Source organism: Rhododendron vialii, chromosome 1a (assembly GCF_030253575.1).
Source record: "Rhododendron vialii isolate Sample 1 chromosome 1a, ASM3025357v1".
Taxonomy (NCBI): domain Eukaryota; kingdom Viridiplantae; phylum Streptophyta; class Magnoliopsida; order Ericales; family Ericaceae; genus Rhododendron; species Rhododendron vialii.
In genome coordinates, this window is record NC_080557.1 from 5,153,004 (window position 1) to 5,171,837 (window position 18,834).

Here is an 18,834-nt window from a genome sequence, read left to right on the forward strand (position 1 = left end):
CTCTCCTCCTCCTCTCATTAATCTAGAAAAAAATTGAGCATAATATGACTAGAGCAATTATGTTTGCACAATTGCATCACTGGCCCATTACGTATGTATCATATATTGGTAGATAGATACAGTTGAATGCTTTATATATATATATACACAAGAGTGCAATCATACGTACGGTGAATGCATCTTCCTAATTCGATTTAAATATGAGGCCCAGTCACGGAGGAATGTTAGTCAACTTAATGCCAGTGAGCATAGGATGATCTTAGGATTCCTTTCTAGATCGATCTCTCTCTCACACACACACACACTTAACTTAATGCCAGTGAGGATAGGATGATCTTGGGTTTTAAGGAAGGTTTTTGGGATAATAAGTGGAGAGAGATAAATAGAAAAATGATAGTAATAATTAGGGAGAAAACTTGGATCTAGACCCAAACCGAATACAGTCACGTTTCCGTTTTCTCAGTATTGGACCCATGCATGAGCCTGCCGTCCAGAAATAGCTGCGCCCAAATGCGCCACCACTAAGAGTGCTCAAAGCGCTAGCGCAGTGTTTGAGAACTAATTAACTTTTAGATTCTTATTTATGAATTGTAACTTGTCCTAGGTATTTTCTAATGTGGGATCAGCAGTTTCTTTACTAATCGATCCCCCGTCAAGTGAAAGAATTCGTCGAATTGCAACGAGTAAGCAAATGTACGTCAGCTATGTTGACGTACAGGAGTGGAGCTAAGATTTTCGCGTAGCAAAGGCGAATATATATGAGCAAAAAGTTCCAAAAAAAAAATAGACACAATAATGTGAATTATTACTAACTCAAAAAAATACAAAACAACACCAATACATATAATACTAAACATTTTTCTCATATCTAGTGCCAAATAAAAAAAAAATTCTCATGTCAACTTAGATTGCAAAAGTATTAACGTTTACCAAATCCTATCTACTAAAATCAAGCATTTTAAATTGTGCTCAAATTCCTCATCGTCATCATTGTGAATAGCTAGCTTTTCAGCAAGTTCTTTATAAGCTTGAATACCTAAAATTGATCATGCTTTTTAGGGGAGGAGCCAATGATATTAACAAGAGTTAGACAAGAGGAGAATTGACCCACTGATATAACCTCTTTGGATGCCACTACCAAGTTTAATTGGCGCCAATGAGCAAAGCAGTGAATATTATATATGTGCAAATAGACACTCATTAAAAAATAAAGTCTGCAAATCATTCCATCTTCCACGCACGTTATTAGTACCATCGTATCTTTGGCCACGAATATTTTGAACATTAAAGTTATGTATAAAATTTGTGTGGGAAGTTTCAACTTAATGTACGGCGACATAGCTGACGTACATTTGCTTACTGGCAAGAGATTACTTAATGCGAGTCAACTTTTAATGCAAGAGATGTTCACATTCTGTATAAAGTTTGTGTGGGAATGTAAAAAAGTCAACTTAACAATTCAGAAGTATTAAAATCCTTAGAGTAATCTGAGAATTAATGTAGTATCAAGTTGAATATAATATGCAAATGGACGTACGGCTCCAGGATTTTTTAGGAGGGTGTTCAAGAATCACTTCAACTTTATTCTCTCCAGTAACGAGTAAAATATACACAAAATTTCGTACTCCCTATGTCCCAAAATGATAGTCCCCAACAAAAAGACCTACAATTTTTTAATCAAAAAATAAATATTTACGTTCATAATTTCTCAAATTTTTTGGTACCAAATTAAAGAATTAATTAAAATCTTTAATTAGGTAGGAAGAAACTTGAAAACTAATGGAGAAAGTACTTCATTTTTTTTTAATCCAGATATTGCATGTGTTTTCAGAGGGGATTATCATTTTGAGATGGAGAAAGTATACTACTGCAATTTGAAAATGTAAAAATACATAAGATTTTACAATTTTTCTTACCAACCAAAATAAAAAAGATTAAAATGATCCGAAACACGAAGCATCAAAACAGATCATGAGCGAACCTACAAAAGAAGGCATCCTCATACTCTAACAATCAAACTTCGCTAGAAACCAGAAGGGAAAATAATTGCCCTTGGATGGCGAGAAGCCAATGAAGGCCTAAAAACTCAAAAAAGAAACACCACACTCAAAACCCAACCAAAACCAAGAGACACCTAAAAGAAACCCCTCTCAAGAGAAGACTAAGAATCAATCATTATCCTGACAACCTTGAATTACTTGATGCAAGAGATCGATGTTTAATTACATTCTGTATAAAGTTTGTGTGGGAATGTAATTAGTCAACTTAACAATTCAGAAGTAGTATTAAAATCCTAATTAAACTAATCTGAGCATTAATATAGTATCAAGTTGATAATTTGTAAGTCCGAAAGGATGATCTGGGGAAGACTTGTCAATTTGGAAAATTGTGCTCTCTGCTAAGAATTTTCCATCTGAATTTATTTATTTTTATTATTGGATAATTAGTTCATTGGTAGAGGGATTCGGATTATTAGGCGACCCCATGCCACAAAGTTGAACGAAAAATTCTATCATACTATTATTTGTAGACAATAAAGCTGATAATACTTGACGCATAAATGCAACCTAGCGTCGCCTCGATCCGTCTTAACTTGAGCTATTTCAGGACTGGTATGAACCAACTCTTCTAAGACTTGGACACGACCTTCCATTGCAGCAATGTGAAGAGAGTTATTACTGTCTCAATCACAAGCCAGACACATATTAGGTCTAACCTCCGCTAAAGCTTTCACAACATCTTCCATAACTGATGCTACATAAATAATGAGGTCAACGGGGCAACGGGAATTTGTGATCGGCGGTGAAGGCATCTTCTTGATTGGATTTAAATAATGAGGTCAGCCCAATCAATGAGTAATGCGCGTCAACTTAATGCATGACGTTCAACATGATTCAGATAATCTCAGATGCAAGGGCAAGTGGGCATGCAAGCAGTAGCATATGGTATACCTATTTCTAGCTCATCCAATGTGGCGTACGTATCTTTACAAAGTAATATCAGCAGTTTAATTATTGTCAAGACGGAGAGAGATTAAGAATTTTTTGTTTTTTTTTTTCAAAACGATAATATACTATTATTGATAACAACTCAACTGAAGATCAAAGAAGATGGTTATCTCGCCCTAGAGAGCTCAATAACCAAACGAGAGGTCTGGCCATTCCCATGTCTTACAACCAGAATTGTGTTAGGATATCAGCTACCACATTCAGAGCTATGCTCGAATATTGATATAAACGCACGTCAGAAAGAGCTTTAGTCATGGCAAACCCCTTGAAAATTGGGCATTACCGTTTCATATATCTTTCTTCCATTCGTTTGAAAATAACATGACTTGATCAAATTTTTGACAGGATAAATACATGGAAAAATTATATGATGATTTTTCTGTGTTGCAAACATGACTTCACAGAATCACACTCAGAAGTCAGATCCTAAGCAATTATAGTAATTAAGTATTAGTGGCATTTTTTTATTCCAACTTTCCAAATGCAAGTAGAACAAATTAGGCATTTTTATCTCGTTGAAATCCTGCACGATCAAGTGGTGCAAGTGGTGAGAGTGACTGGAGCCAAGGGCTGCACCAGCACCACAGCCTGTCACTTCAGCTGCCGGCCAACTTACATGGAAAAATTCTAGCAACTTCCCATTATAAGTAGCTTACTTGTTTTACTCTGAGTCTCTGTTAGATCAATGCTTGCGACCTAACTTTGCGTCGTAGAAGTGATTGTGGTGTGGTTGGAAGATAGTGGTGATGGTGATCACCGTGGCAATTAAGTGGCCGATGGGCAATGGATGGCAATGTTGGTGATGGACCGAACCGAAAGTTTCAGTTTTTGAAAATCTGAATCTAAAACAAAATGTTCAACTTCGGTTTGGACCGATTCGGTTTCATTCGGTGTTGGTTTCGTCAGTTTCTTCGATTTGGACTGAAAATGATAACCGGGCCTGGTTGGGCACATTCCATCATATGGGCCACAACAAACCTAATAGCAAGCACTAGTGGGCTTGAAAATCTCATTAACAGCAAAGCCCAAAAAACAGAGTCCAAACTATAAAATAAAATAAAAAAGAAAAAGAAAAAAGAAGAAGAAGAAGAATAAATTTCCAAAACAATTGCAAAGCCCAAACAACAGATAATTTCTATCACCAAATTGGAAAGACTAATTTCCTGCATGGTGATATTTTGAAATTTCTATCAACAAATAGATAATTTACAAGCATTGTTGACTATTTGACATTTTTTGGAATCTATACATGGTACATTTTTTAGTCTTCATTGATTTTGTCTCTATATTATTTGAAGCGGTGGTGGATGCATTTTTTGGTATATTTTCTGGCCTGAGTTTGCCTTACTTCAATAAGGCCAGTGCCTCGCCTTGTTAGTCGCCACTAAACCCAGCAGACCTTTGCACCTCAGTGCACATACCCGCCACCTTTAATAATTGAGGGGTATTTTTTGGTCAGGTTACGGTACGTGTTGAGTCTGTCACTGTGGTGAAGCTCAAGGAGTTGTACATTGAAAGTTAAAACTATCGATCTAACATTACTACACTATTTAACGCTGAAAAGGGGTGGAAAATGGGAAGAATGCTGAGTATAAAAGTTAGGGACACATCAATTTGTCGCACCTCAATCACATTCCTCTCACATACATGTGGGTCTCATACATTTATTGTGGAATTTCCACGCATGTATGTGAGATGAGTGTGGTTAGGGTGCGGCAATTTGACATGCCTGTAGCTACGTCGTGGGTTCTTCAATTAGCTGATTAAGGTTAACACCCCGCGGCTTTTGGTCAATCATGACGATTCAAGTGAATCAATCGGGCAAAAAATCCCCGTCTTGGGGGAAAAATGGGAAGAATGCTGCCTATGTACTTTTCTCACTTCATCCTAAGTTTCTCTAATATGTTTGGTTTGATGGAATCAAGGTTGGAATGGAATAGTCATTCTAATAACTTACTTATTCCAATGTTTAGTTCACTATTGAATAATGGAATAATGATTCCAAATTGAATCATTATTCACCTTAGTAAAAGAATTGTCATTCCATCTAAAAAACTAAGGAATTGTTATTAATTCCATTTCTTTGTCACAAAAAAATTACTAATGCCACTCCAACATTCACTATTGCCACTTAAAAAATTACTATTGTCACTCTAAAAATTGTTATTGCCACACTATTCTATTGAAGATGAGAATAATTATTCCTTAGCACAACCAAACATGAGAATGAGAATGATTATTCCATTCTCAATTCCTCCAATTCTATTCCATTCATATTCACATTTCATTTCATCCAACCAAACACACCATAATGGTTTTTTTGAGCTTTTTCTTGTTTTGTCCTCATTTGAATTTTTTCTTTGTTTGTTAGCTTTGCGTTAAATTTTTTTTGACTTTTTGATTTGTCTAGACAAATTGGAAAAGAATTTTTTTTTAGTTTTACCCAAATATTTTGAATAATGATCACTTTTAAGTAAAAAAAAAAAAGTCAACTTTTTGACCTTTTTTTTTTACTTAAAAGTGGTCATTGTTCAAAATATTTGGATAAAATTAATTTTTTTCAAAAAGTCAAAAAAATTTGGCGCTAAACGAACAAGCGCGAAAAAAATTTGAATAAAGACAAAAGGTACTAAAAGAAAAAGTTCTTAGCGGAACGGCACATCACTTTCCCTTGAGTTGTGCGAATGGTACAACAACCCACGTACAACAGTCGTGTATAGATCCATTTTGCGCCCGTGTTGGGTTCTACAAAAATTATCGGATCCGCTCATGTTGTTCAAAAAATATTTTTTTTACTCTGTATGTCAGACCGAGTCCAACGCACAATTTTTGTATACCTCCCAAAGCCGAATTTTGAAAACATGCCTGATAAGTATAGACTGACCTAACAAGGTCAGCTCGGCATAAGGGGCAACTGTACGAGCTAAGCCTCAGCTTGGCCATAAGGCATCAGCTAATGAGGAAGAGCTCAGCAAAGAGTTCAGCACGGGCTTCTCAAACACTGGGAGCTCCCTCCTTCAAGGATAAGCATTCAAACCCCGAATATCCCAAGGGAAGATAATTACGAACAATTGGATAAGTCCAAACTAATCTTAAGCTGCAATTACCAGGTACGGAACTCTTGAGAATCAATTGCTTGAGTACCCTCCTGCAATCTCGACTGACTTAGGCATCGGAGACCGGTGTCCATAGCTTTCTCTTGTTTTGCAGGACCTGACGCGGAAGGACCATAAACCGATTCATCAATGCCATTTTGTTTGCAGACACAAGCATGGCCGCATACATCATGCCATATTTTTGGTATTTGCCTTCATGCCATCCATATGTGCTCTGCGACTCCGTCCTATAGATGATGTCTTTCTGGAATCATCTTCTTTTATGAATGGAGATAGGTTTTAAACGTACACGTATTTCATTGAGATGATGCCTACTGTTATGAAAACAAATGAGATTATCCATGAGCATATCTGGTTATGAAATCAACACACACACACACAAAAGGAAGTGTCTACTGTTGCACTTCTAGAGAATGAAATTCACACCATGAGCATGAAAAGATCAATCAAACTTTGGACCGGCTTTTGCCAGCTTCAATTTCATCGGTTCCGCTAAACTTCAGTACATTCGCTTCTGCCAGCTTCAATTTCTTTGCTTCCGCAAACTTCAATTTTGTTGCTTCCACCAGCTTCAATTTCTTCGCTTCCCCTAACTTCAATTTCTTCGCTTCCGCCAGCTTCATCGGACTCACTTCTGCCAGCTTCTATTTTTTTGCTTATGTCAGCTTCATCGGACCTGCTTCTGACAGCTTCAATTTCTTTGCTTCCACCACCTTCAATTTCTTTGGTTATGCCAGCTTCATCAGACCCGCTTCTGTCAGCTTCAATTTCATCGCTTACGGCAACTTCAATTTCTTTGCTTATGCCAGCTTCATCGGACTTGCTTCCGCCAACTTCAATTTCTTTGCTTCTGCCAACTTCGTCAGACTCGCTTCCTCCAGCTTCAATTTTTTTGCTTCCGCCAACTTCAATTGGAAATGGTCTTGGTTGTCTCTTCCGTGAGAACTCGATAATGCTTTCGCCATCTTCGTTGGACCCGCTTTCCCCAACTTTGACTTCTATGCTTCCGCCAGCTTCAATTTTTTTGCTTCCGCTAGCTTCCACTGAAACTGGGCTTGGTTGTATCATCCCCGGCAACGTCTCCATGGCCTCCTTTTGCTTCCTTTGAGGTTGAATAAGACTACTGGATCCGCTTCCGCCGGCTTCATTGTACCCGCTTGTGCCGGCTTCAACATTTGGCTCCATGGCCTCCTTTTGCTTCCCTTCTCGTTTAACAAGACTAGTGGACCCGCTTCCGCCAGCTTCATTGGACCCGCTTGCGCTGGCTTCAACATTTGTGCTTAAGCCAGCTTCATCTTCCCTTCCGACAACTTTAATTGAAAGTTGTTTTGGTGGTCTCGTCCACGTGATCCTTTCCCTGTTTTTCTTTTGATTCACTCGCTCTTCCATTAAACTTCTTATCGATTGACGGGTGTACTTTAGGAGGTAAAGCGATATCATACAGGCCCATGTCATAACCAAATACACAATGGCATAGCTTGCGGACTGCTTCACGTTTGGTGTGACAACAGTGATGCAAAATGTATAAACGAACGCCGTGGCCATGATCGTTAACCAGGAGGCAAAAGATCGAATTGCCCCAAAAACCTTGCCTTCCGCAGGCAAAGCCATAATCAGTAGTAAGATTGTAGTCAAAGATAGAAGGAATCCGGCCGTGTTGACATACATTAAGATAGGATACCAAAACGGATAGTGGTAAGCAGTTATAGATTTCCCGGCCTCGTATACTGAATTGTCTTGCCAAACACTGCCCGGAGGGTTCAACCCAACTTGAAATGCCATTGTTGCAATCAGTGATGATACGATCAATAATGTCTCGTTTTTGTTCTTCTGCCATGAAGGCTGATACGGTAAAAAAAGTTCTCCGCGTCTTTTAGCCCCAGCTTTATGTAGGAGGAATTCGATTCTTTCAGCCGCTTTTTTATCTTGTAAGACATGGCTTTCAAGAAACACTTGTTCCGTATCTTCACGATTTGTCACTATGTAATGAATATCCAGCGCAGTCGATCCACTTTTATTTCTTGCATTGACATCTATTTTAGTGTTGTAAAGCACGAGTGCGACAATCTGCAATATGTATACATCCGGTCTCTTGATTAGATAAAAATAAATAAATAAATATATATATCGGGACGGTTCAAGGGACACCCAAAAAAATATCTAAAAAAACACCCCAAATCTCAATTTCATAGTTTCCGATCAAATTTTTATGATCTGAACCGTTCAATGTGTGCAGAATGTGATTTTAAGGGTGCCTATGAGAAACTAACAAAAAAAATAACCGGGAAAGGCTTGATTTGAGCAATTTTTATTTGAACCATTCAATAAAAAACTGTTCGAAACTGTTCGAATCAAGCCCTTTCCGGTCATTTTTTTTGCTGATTTCTCTAGGGTACCCTTAAAATCACGTTCTGATCACATTGAGCGACTCGGATCATTAAAATTTGATCGGAAACTATGAGGTGTTTTTTTGGATGTTCCCGAAACCGCCCGGTATATATATATATTAGTCCACTTCTAATGAGGGCGAGGACTTCCCCTTTTCTCTCCTTTTCCGACCAAATTTTGATGATTTGAGCCGCTCAATGTGTTTAGAACGTGATTTTAAAGATACTCTGCAGAAATCAGCAAAAAAAAGGACCGGGAAGGGCTTCATTGGAGCAATTTTTATTTGAACCGTTCGATAAAAAATAAACAAAAACTGCTCAGATCAAGCCCTTTCCGATCATTTTTTTTCCGATTTCTCGCGAGTACCCTTAAAATTACGTTCTGAAAACATTGGGCGGCTCGGATTATTGAAATTCAATCGAAAAATGGGAGATCCTTACCTTAACAAGGTAAGGGCGCCCTTACCTGATTGAAACTATATATATATACACGTAAAAAAAGACGGTCAATAAGGAATTTTAAACCAACTTCTAGTTTTAGTAAACTTTTTTTTTGCTCCTTAAAAAAGTGGTTACTTAAATATTGGTCCTCAGCCCATATCCAAGTTATGTTCTCATTCCGGTCGTTTTAAACAATTATGTTTTCATCTCCACTTTTAAATAATTTCAAAATTGCCCTTATATAATACATTGACCGGGAAGTGTTTGATCTAAACAATTTTTCATAAAATAGTTATATGCGGACCAAGGTTTTAAATATCGTTTTGGACATGATACCGGATTTGTCACTGGAACGGTACGTTCCGATATTGGTATGTTACTGGGTACCATTTCGGATTAATCGTTGAAAATAAAAAATACTATGTACATATAATTATAACCTTGTTTTTTCCGTTACTTTAAGTCGTTAGTCCTAGTAGACTATTGGAATTTAAAAAAATTCACTTAAAATTTACTTTTAATAATCAATATAGCTTTCAATTCCATATATACTGTAATTATATAAACAAAATTGTTTTCCATACAGCTATGAAAATATCAAGGGCTGTGATTTGTTCTGCCATAAAAACAGATAGCTGTGAAAGTGGGAGGATCGAGACTCAAAATAATACTCTCCCCAATAGCTCGCTCTCTCCCCTGTACAGTACTATATTCATTTCTCTGTACCCGAAAACGTAGAGGGGAAGAAGAAAAAGAAAAAGAAACAACGACAGAGAAGCTGGAGAAACGACGACCGGTTGCCGGAGAAATGATTCCTCTCTTTTCTCTTCGATCAATCTTCTCTCTCTCTCGTTCTCTAAGGTTCCGATCGGCCGATATGTGTTTGGTATACTGAGGTGGCTTGGATCTTCTTCTGGGTTCTGTTTGCAAAATACCGGATGAAATCTCCGGTAAGCTAGCCCATCTCAGCCAAGATCGTTCGGATTATCCTGTACCAATCGGTAAGGCCCAGTATTTAGACCGGAACAGTATTGAAGGCTTATGGTACCAGAATCTCACAAATCCGGGACGTTCCGGCCGGTATAGAACGAGATTCACAACCTTGATGCGAACTTTATGAAAAACTGTTTAAATTAAGCACTTTGTAGCCATATTTGGAGCTGATTTTTCTCGATGACCCTTAAAATCACGTTCTAAACACATTCAACGCTTCAAATCATCGAATTTTAATTTGATCGGGAAATGTAAAGTTCGCACTTAAGCTAACTAGGGGATCCCATAAAAAAGCTCGGTGGAAATTATTCATGGTCTTGGAAGCGTTAAATACAAAGTATGGTATCTCTTAACAGTTAGAACCATAGACTTTAAGACGAAAAAATTGGCTTGTTGGATTATTTTTGTTTTTATTCAAAAAATAAAATGTTGTGTTTCGATGGTAACTTTTTACTTTTTATATTTCTCTTGTTATGAAGAAGCAATAATCCACCAAAAGTAGACGAAAAACTAACAAATGCGAAAAAAATTTGACTAAGAAAGTCAAAAAAATAAGGCATTTGGCTTATTAGGCCGAACAACCCCTTAATTACACATGCATGTAGTTGGATAGGGTTGAACACATGTTTCTATATTTCTATTTAGAGAGCTGCTACACACACAGCAAATCTGTGTACAGATTTTGTTGTGGGGCCCACCACGGGTCCCACAAAAATCATCCGAGCCGTGCATTAAATGTAAAACATTTTTTCAAGGGTTTCCGTAAAAAATAAGCTCAATCCGATATCTATAAATGCTTCATCCAACCATCTAACTTTTCATTCAGATTTTCAGATAATGAAAAGTTATACGGTTGGATCGAGCACCTATAGGTATCAGATTGAGCTTATTTTTTACGGGGGCCCTTGAAAAAATGTTTTACATTTAATAAACGGCTCGGATGATTTTTGTGGGACCCATGGTGGGCCCCATAATAAGATCTGTGCACAATCTGTGCACAGATTGCTGTGTGTGTAGACTTTCTGTTCTATTTATTAGTGTTCATGGATATAGGTGAAAGGTTTTCTAGGTATTTGAAGGGTTTGTGTTGAAAATTTGTCAAGTATTTATTACTATTGGTCTTGAAGATTCTCTTTGTAATGCCTATAAATTGTTTATCAAATGAAATGAGAGGAAGCTATTGGTTTGTTGGTCAACTTAGACTTTAGGACCGCGGGTTTAACTCTTCTGTCTAACATTGGAGTCTATTTTTTTTACCTCGTTACTGAAATTAAAGTTTTGTTTGGAACTTAGGGAAAGAAAGAAAAATAAAAAATGAAACAATTGAGAAGGAAATAGAAGGAAAAAATGAAGAAAATTTGGGAAAAAAGTTAGATTGAAATTTGAAAAAAATTCCTTTTTTTTTTTTAAGAACCAAACAAGGAAATGATTTTTTTTTTTAAATTCTCTCTTTTTTTCCACTTCTTTCTGCAAGACCCACATAGAACAGAAGACTATAGTGACAACTTTATGTTTAATTATTACTATATATTTTTAGATACACTTTTTTAATGACACCTTTGTCACAATAATTTTTTGTCACCAATATATTTTAGAGACAATTTTTGCATGTTAATATATGTCAATTTCTTTGTATGTGATTTGAAGAATTTGCTTAAAAAATTCAATGAGAAGATTATTATTATTTAATTGGATCGTACTAATCATAAAGCATTGAGTTCTTTTTTTTTTTTTAAATATAATTCAAACTAAAAGCACAATATAATCTTAATTATGTTTTTTTTTTACTTATACATCTTTTTATATTTTACATGACTCAATAATAAGTGGGCAACTAAGCTTGGAGTTAGGCTTGGACAACCCAAAGGTCGGAGCCGGCCCTGCATTGACACAAGTCTCTTTACTTAAATCTCAATGTTTTTTTCTATTTTAGGTTGGAATCCTTTGTGTATCGTTTACTATTTATGAATGCAGTTATTTTCCCTTGGTAAAAGAATACTGCAAATATTTAACAATCAAGAAGTTTGAATATGGACATACCTCAAATTGCCTACCTAGAACAGCCAGATGCAATATGTTGTTTCCATCAGTGTCAACAGAATTGACAAATTCTTGATCTCTTATCATGTCTAGTAGTAGTTCCAAACTCGTAGCCCTGTTATAGTTTACGCACAAGTGCAAAATGGTGTCGCCTTTATCCACCCTAACTCGAGCTGCAAAGGGGTTGGTTTCAACCAACTTTCTCAATACGTAGTCCTTACCTTTCATGGCAGCAATATGAAGAGGGTTATTACCATGACTATCACGAGCCAGGCACATTGCAGGGCTAACCTTTAGTAAAAGTTCCACAATTTCTAGGTGCCCCTTAGCGGATGCTATGTGAAGGGCCACACCTAGTTCAGGATCTAAAACTTCAGCAAGATCTGGTTGCTTTTTTAAAAGTAGGTCGACACATTCTTTTCTCCTTGTTGATATAGCCACGTGAAGAGGATTTTTCTCTTTGAAATCTCCCATCGGCACTCTATCCAGAATGTAATCATCGCTATCAATTATACTGCGCAGTGACTCTATATCCCCTCTCATTGCTGCATCAAAGAGTTGTTTCTCCATATCCCCTCTCTCTATCTCTCCCTCTTTCTTTTTCTCCTTTTTCTCTCTCTCTTTCTCCTCTGGCTCTATCTCTCCCTTCATATATCTTTTTTTCTCTAGCTCCCATAGTATCTCTATCTCCTGTTTCTCCCAATACTCTTTCTCCTCTTTCTCCCTATCCTTTATCTTTCTTTCTGGCCCTTTATACTCTCTCCTTTCCTCTTGCTTTTTCTCCTTCTTCCTAGACTCAATCTCAGTACTCTCTCTCCCACCGCGTCCTCTCTTTTGCTTTCTCTTCAACAATTTCATGTTGAACATTTTGAGTACTACTATATGTTTTTCCAAAAATAAGTTTGCCCAACTGCAACACGGACTCGGTAGCTAGAGATAAGCCTAAAGAAAAACAACGTACGTGCATTGATTATATATGCTGAAGAAATTAGAGACCGTTCCAGATTGGCTTCTTTTTTCAAAAGTTCTCTTTTCGATAATGAACAGTACCAAAAAATAACCTCCGTTCCACTTTTCCCTTAAAAAGGCTATTGTCGTAATGACCATATTGCCCCTTCTACAAATTCAAATTCCCCAAACTTTACCCCTGGCTTTCTCCCCTCCCTCTTCTTTCATACTCAGAGAATCCCAGACCTCCTCCTCTCTCTCTCCCCCCCAAAATGGCAGCGGCTCTACAACAAACCCCAATCACATTCCACTCCAGACTACCCTATCCACTCGAGTAATCACAGCCAAATTCCACACCCACAGAGCCACTGGGGTAGCCCCGTTCAACGGCGGCTTCTCGTCCGCCGTTAGAATCCCCAGGCCGGCTGTTAAAATGGAAGCCATAGGTTGGGTTGCCAACAAAATGGGACGAGGGAGGGCTGTGATGATGTGCTCCCAATTTATGTTAGAGATGATCGGACTGATGAGAAACGGGGCGAGGGAGGGCAGTATTGTCATTTTCACTAGGAGACTGTAGGGACCAAAGACCAAAATGATGTCGTTTTGGTCAAACATTTTTAAAAATAGGGAAGGCTCGGAGATCTTGAACCAGCCTATTTGAACAAAAAAAGGAAACTTTTTCTAAAAGTACTCACTCCATAGTACAATTGTCGTCATGTGAAACAATAATAGCTGGCTGACAAGTTCACATGTGATGTTATTTTGGAATCCGAAGTATAGGTCCGTTCATTTTGGACTTGCATGGATTTTTGAGTTTTGTCAATAAAGCTATGAAGGTAGAGAAAAATCGAGTTATAATTAAAAATAAAGGTAATGATTGAAAAAATAGATAGAAAAATAAAATAATGATTTGAGAGAAATAGAATAATGATTAAAATTTAAATTTAAAAACTCCGAAACGAAAGAGATGTCATGATCCCATGTGGCTGCCTATAGGCCATCCGATTCTCTCTCCCTCTCAAGCTTGTCCAAGTGCATGACAATGGATCATTTTCCAGTCTCGCAATACAATGAACGGAACACAACATGGAGACAGTGCTTTTTATTGGAGTATTGACATGTACTCCATCTCTCCCAAAATATTTGGTCTTTTTGAGAGTGCGTGTTATTTTTTAATTGATTATATCTTACAATTTATAATCTTTTAAGCGATTTAAAAGACATTGTATAAAATAGCTCATTGAGATATACTGTATCAAACGATATCTTTATTTGATATAAAAAAATTATAAATTAGAATATATAACCAATCTTTTAAAACTTTTAGAAGGAAAAAAAAAAAAAAAGAATCAAGAATTTGGGACAGAGGGAGTAATTCAAACTCCCTCAGCCATGTGTTGTCCCCCGAAACGTCCGATCATGCTATGGTAGTGATCCCAGGCGTTGATCCATTCTTCACTATCCCGTGCGCGCGCCACACCGGATCAAAGCTTCTTCTGGCCAACACCCTCGCACGCGTAAAAGGAACGGAGGAAACACTCTGTCCTATTATCTTGGAGTGACCCTCGTCAGGAGAAAAGGGCAAAAAGGAACGGAGGAAACACTCCCTGACAACTCTCTCTCTCTCTCTCTCTCAATCAAATACGCTCTCTCCTATTATCTCGGAGTGACCCTCGTCACTTGAAATTATACAATCGTTCAAAAGAACTGTCACGTGATGTTTCAGATCATTATACAACACATTTATGTTCCTCACTCCTTTGAAAAGGCAATTCAAAAATCCCTCCTCACTACAAAACAGAGAAATCCATTTTTCTCCATAAAAAACCAACTTTGTTTCCACCCAAAAAAGAAAGCCTCAGCTCTCTCTCCCTCTCGCTAAAGTCCAAATAAAGTGGTCAAATTGGGCAGTCCACGCTAAATAGTTGGGTAAATTTCACTGACCTCCCCTGAGGTTTCTGACAAATGCAGGAACCTCCCCTGAGGTTCTAATAATTGCACTGACCTCCCTTACTTTACAAACTATTGTTCAGATTCCCCCATTCCGTTAAATCCACACTAACACCACTAGTTTTTGTTATTAATTGACTAAAATGCCCTTGAATATTACTAAACTAAACAATCAAGTCATTTTCTTCTTTTTTTGTACTTTAATTGGAGTTTCTCAAATATTAAAAGTAACATTACACTGTTTATATAAGATAATTTTAACATCAAATTAGACTCAATTATACAAACTTTTGTTAAATTTGAATAATTAATCAAGCATTTTACATTATCATAGTCATTGTTTTTCCTTCTCTTCAAGGTGTAATTTTCCAAATAAAGGACTCAAAGAGATATCTAATCCATCATACTAGAGGGGAAAAAAAACATGGCTCTTTTCAATTTTTCTAAGAAATAAACCCAATTTGGTTTACTCATTGATCATTCTTTAAAGATTTCATCTATTTTTTTCTACTAGTACATTTCTGATGAAACATAATTATCACTAATGAAATAAGAAGGAAAAAAAAAAAAAAGGTTAAAGAACTTTTTACACCAACTTCATTTCGTTAAAAAATACAAGATAGTTTTTTTTGTATGTTGGATTAGGCATTTGCATGCGTTTCTTATTTTCAAAATTCACGTCAGAGAGGAAAAAATAGACCATGATTATCAAACTGTAAAATGCATAACTCACGATACAAGTTTGACCAAAGTATGTATAACTCAAGTCTAATTTTGTTAAATAGTATTAAATCCCAAGTCAAAGAAAAAAGTAGCATACAAACATGAAAAAAAAAATTGAGAGAAAAGATACATTGACTTCGCTCATAACAAATAGGTCGAAATCAAGTTTTTTTTTTAATTTTTGTTTCGGGATGTGATGAGTTAGAAAAATACAAAATATTAACTTTATAAATAAAATGAGATACATGAAAAAAAATTAACTATATGAAAATAATGATCATTGAAATATGAGATGTATTAGTAGTTATTGAAATTTGACCAAATATATTTAGTTAGTTATAATTTAACATTAAAATTAACAATTAGAAAAAATAGAACAAGAGGAATTGATTTTTAGTTTACAATTATTCGAGGGCATTTTAGTCATTTGGTAGCAAATACTAACGGCGTTATTGTTGATTTAACGGAATGGGGGAATCTGAACAATAGTTTGTAAAGTAAGGGAGGTCAGTGCAATTATTAGAACCTCAGGGGAGGTTCCTGCATTTGTCAGAAACCTCAGGGGAGGTCAATGAAATTTACCCTAAATAGTTCTAAGGCGTAGGATCTATTATTGAATTCATTTTAGAGTCTAGAGAATCTAAGATCCGGGAATTGACAAAAGTGCCCCCATAGTATACAACCATTATTTCTATTCTTTTCTCTCTCCCCCAAAAAATGAGTTGAACCTTCTCCTCTCTCTGATCTTCGCTCTCAGTTCCGCCGATGGCCAGAGTCACCTCCTTCGCAGGCCGCAAAACCAACCGCCAAGAAAAACCTCAAAAACTACCGGTAATCCAGAGTTGTGTTACCATCGACGGAGCTCTCGAACTTGGGACGGTATTTTTGAACCGACCAAGTCGACTTAGGAAAGGGGCGATGACCCCTTGATGCGGGCAATTCAGTTCTCCTCCACACTCAATTCGGCGGAGTTCCGCAAGAATGGAATCAGTGGGTCTAGTGACCACGACGACCACGACAAGAATTTTAAAAAATACAATTATTATATATAAAAATTTTTCAATCTCCAACTTATATAGTTTGGCCACTGTTAGATTTTTTTTCTTATTTTTTATTATATACTAATCATAAATCTTCTAATTTTTTTTTTCAAGAAAAAAGACCAAAAAAAGTATTCCAAAACTAAATTCAATTGGCCAAAGTGAAATAATATGATGATGTGTAATTAAGAAAAAAAAAAAACCTCTACACTCTAACCCTAAAATAACTTAAACTAAAAAATTAAGCGCATTTAATTATAATATGTCACTCTCCAAATTTATAATGTCACTTCCAAAATTAAGAAAGTGCGGTTGTCAATTTGAAAAATTCATATAGGGATCTGGAGAATGACATGAATTTGGGAAGTGGCATTATCGATACCCAAAATTAAAGTTAGTCTTTTTTAGTATGCAAATGTCAAACATCATTACTATAGTTTTTGTTAGGTTATTTTAATTTTTTCTGGAGCCGATGACTATTAATATTGTAATGCATCTTTCCATTTTTTTAGTATACATTTCGACAATGCTAGGATAAAATCCAGATTCCGTCTTTGGAGTTCCGTTACCGTTGGCGGAGCCCGTGAACTTAGGTCATCTGTCATTGGAGTATATGGATTTATTGGTTTCTGGTTGCGTTTTTTGTTTGCATTTTACAGGGTATGGTAAAATGTTAACATTTTCATTTACCCTTTAACTCTTTAAGCAGAAGCAATTCATATACACAAAGGGTTGGGGTGATTTTTCTGGCTGTTTCTTTGTGTATTGAATCTATTTGTTTATGATAAACCCAACTATTCGGATCCCACTCACAAATCCCACCCAAATATTTTGCAAAAATAACCTTCTTTGCTGAGTATAGATTTGAACAGATAAACATATATGTTTATTTTATTGTGATTATATAGAGTACATAGTTCGCAAATATAACCTTATTTATTGGTATTTTTCACAGACTCTAGACTCTAAAATATTTTTATTAATGGACTCTACACATCACAGAAACTTAGGCTAGACTAAAGCTTCTATGGGGTTGTTTCATTTGGACTATAGACTAATATGCTGATTTTCCATTTCTCAGCGACCAAATGATGTTAGGCTCTGTTCCGCAACTCGATTTAAGTCCTTATTTTTTAAGAATGCAATTTTAAGCTCAAAAATAATGTGTTTACGCAAATAATTTTCCTATCAATATGGATCTTGTTTGATAGATCCTATTAAGATCTTTTATACGGTGCAAAAAAAATAAAAAAATTATTTTCATTTACATTATTTTTGAGTTTGAAAATGTGAAATAAGCTGCTTATTTGTTAAAAAGGTTTCTGGAACGGGGCTTAAGTCCTTATATTTTGCTGCGGGTCAAGGTATTGTCAATATGTGGGATGAGAGGCCTGAAAAATCTTCAACCCCGTGAATTTTGCATAAAGATCAACTCGATAGATTTTAACACGGAAAACACTAAAATGATGGTAACAAGTTCCACAGACGGGACTGCTTGCGTCTGGGATTTGAGATACGGTATATTCATACAGTTAAGCCAATGTGGTAACTCACAATGGCTGTGCATTCTGCTTGCTTTCCACCTTCTGGAAGCTGTCCAGCAACAAGGTATGCAAGTCTTTTTGACACGCGGTGTTGTTGGTGTCGGTGAAAACCTACAATAAGATTAACAACAATAATAGAACCCATATATAGTCCCCAGTCATTCCCCAATTATTGGGGGTATGGACGAGGAAGGATTGAAGACAGACCTAATTTTGGCAATATTTACATGAAGTGGTAGTTCCGAGATCCTATACCTCCAAGAACCAATGAGCTAAAGGGACGTTTTGCTATGAGACCATGCTCTCAAATCAAAACCAAAAGACATCAAAGAGATCAGGTCTAGAAACTCAAATCAATTTCTGTGCACATTAGCATGTTTTGTTCATTCATAGTCTAGAGCATCAAAAAACACAAAGTGTCAATGAAAGCCTAATAGGAAGTTAATACTACAAGACAGAACACTCGATCTATTATTCATTGGATCTGCCCCAGGCCAAGCGGTTTGTTCATTGGATCTCGAAAGCTTGTCAATAGAAATATAACTAGACCTGTAGTTAGTTCTCTCCTAAAGTTGAATATGACACGAATAGTCGAGAGAGATTGAACGTACGTTATTCAACAGTCAATTCAAATAGTTTCCGGA

At 36.5% G+C, this 18,834-nt stretch overlaps 1 protein-coding gene and 1 non-coding gene across 2 annotated transcripts; both read right to left on the reverse strand.

The window, feature by feature from the left end:
• Positions 1-6,408: 6,408 nt before the first annotated feature.
• On the reverse strand, positions 6,409-13,445 carry LOC131299078 (uncharacterized). The gene is made up of 2 exons (XM_058324641.1): positions 11,986-13,445; positions 6,409-8,191 (listed from the first exon to the last, which is right to left on the reverse strand). The coding sequence occupies exons 1-2, from the start codon at positions 12,850-12,852 to the stop codon at positions 6,617-6,619; spliced, it is 2,442 nt and encodes an 813-aa protein (XP_058180624.1). The 5' UTR covers positions 12,853-13,445; the 3' UTR covers positions 6,409-6,616.
• A 5,026-nt stretch (positions 13,446-18,471) lies between these two features.
• LOC131308828 (small nucleolar RNA snoR100) lies at positions 18,472-18,579 on the reverse strand. The gene has a single exon (XR_009194578.1). It is a non-coding gene; the product is annotated as a small nucleolar RNA snoR100 (small nucleolar RNA).
• Between the last annotated feature and the right edge of the window lie 255 nt (positions 18,580-18,834).

What these genes read in the sequence shown, in the direction of transcription:
- LOC131299078 (XM_058324641.1), bottom strand. Translation starts at nt 12,852, where the DNA reads ATGTTCAACATGAAATTGTTGAAGAGAAAGCAAAAGAGAGGACGCGGT. An exon ending in TTCTAGGTAGGCAATTTGAG is followed by an intron (nt 8,192 to 11,985) that starts GTATGTCCATAT and finishes TACATATTGCAG; the next exon opens with ATTGTCGCACTCGTGCTTTA.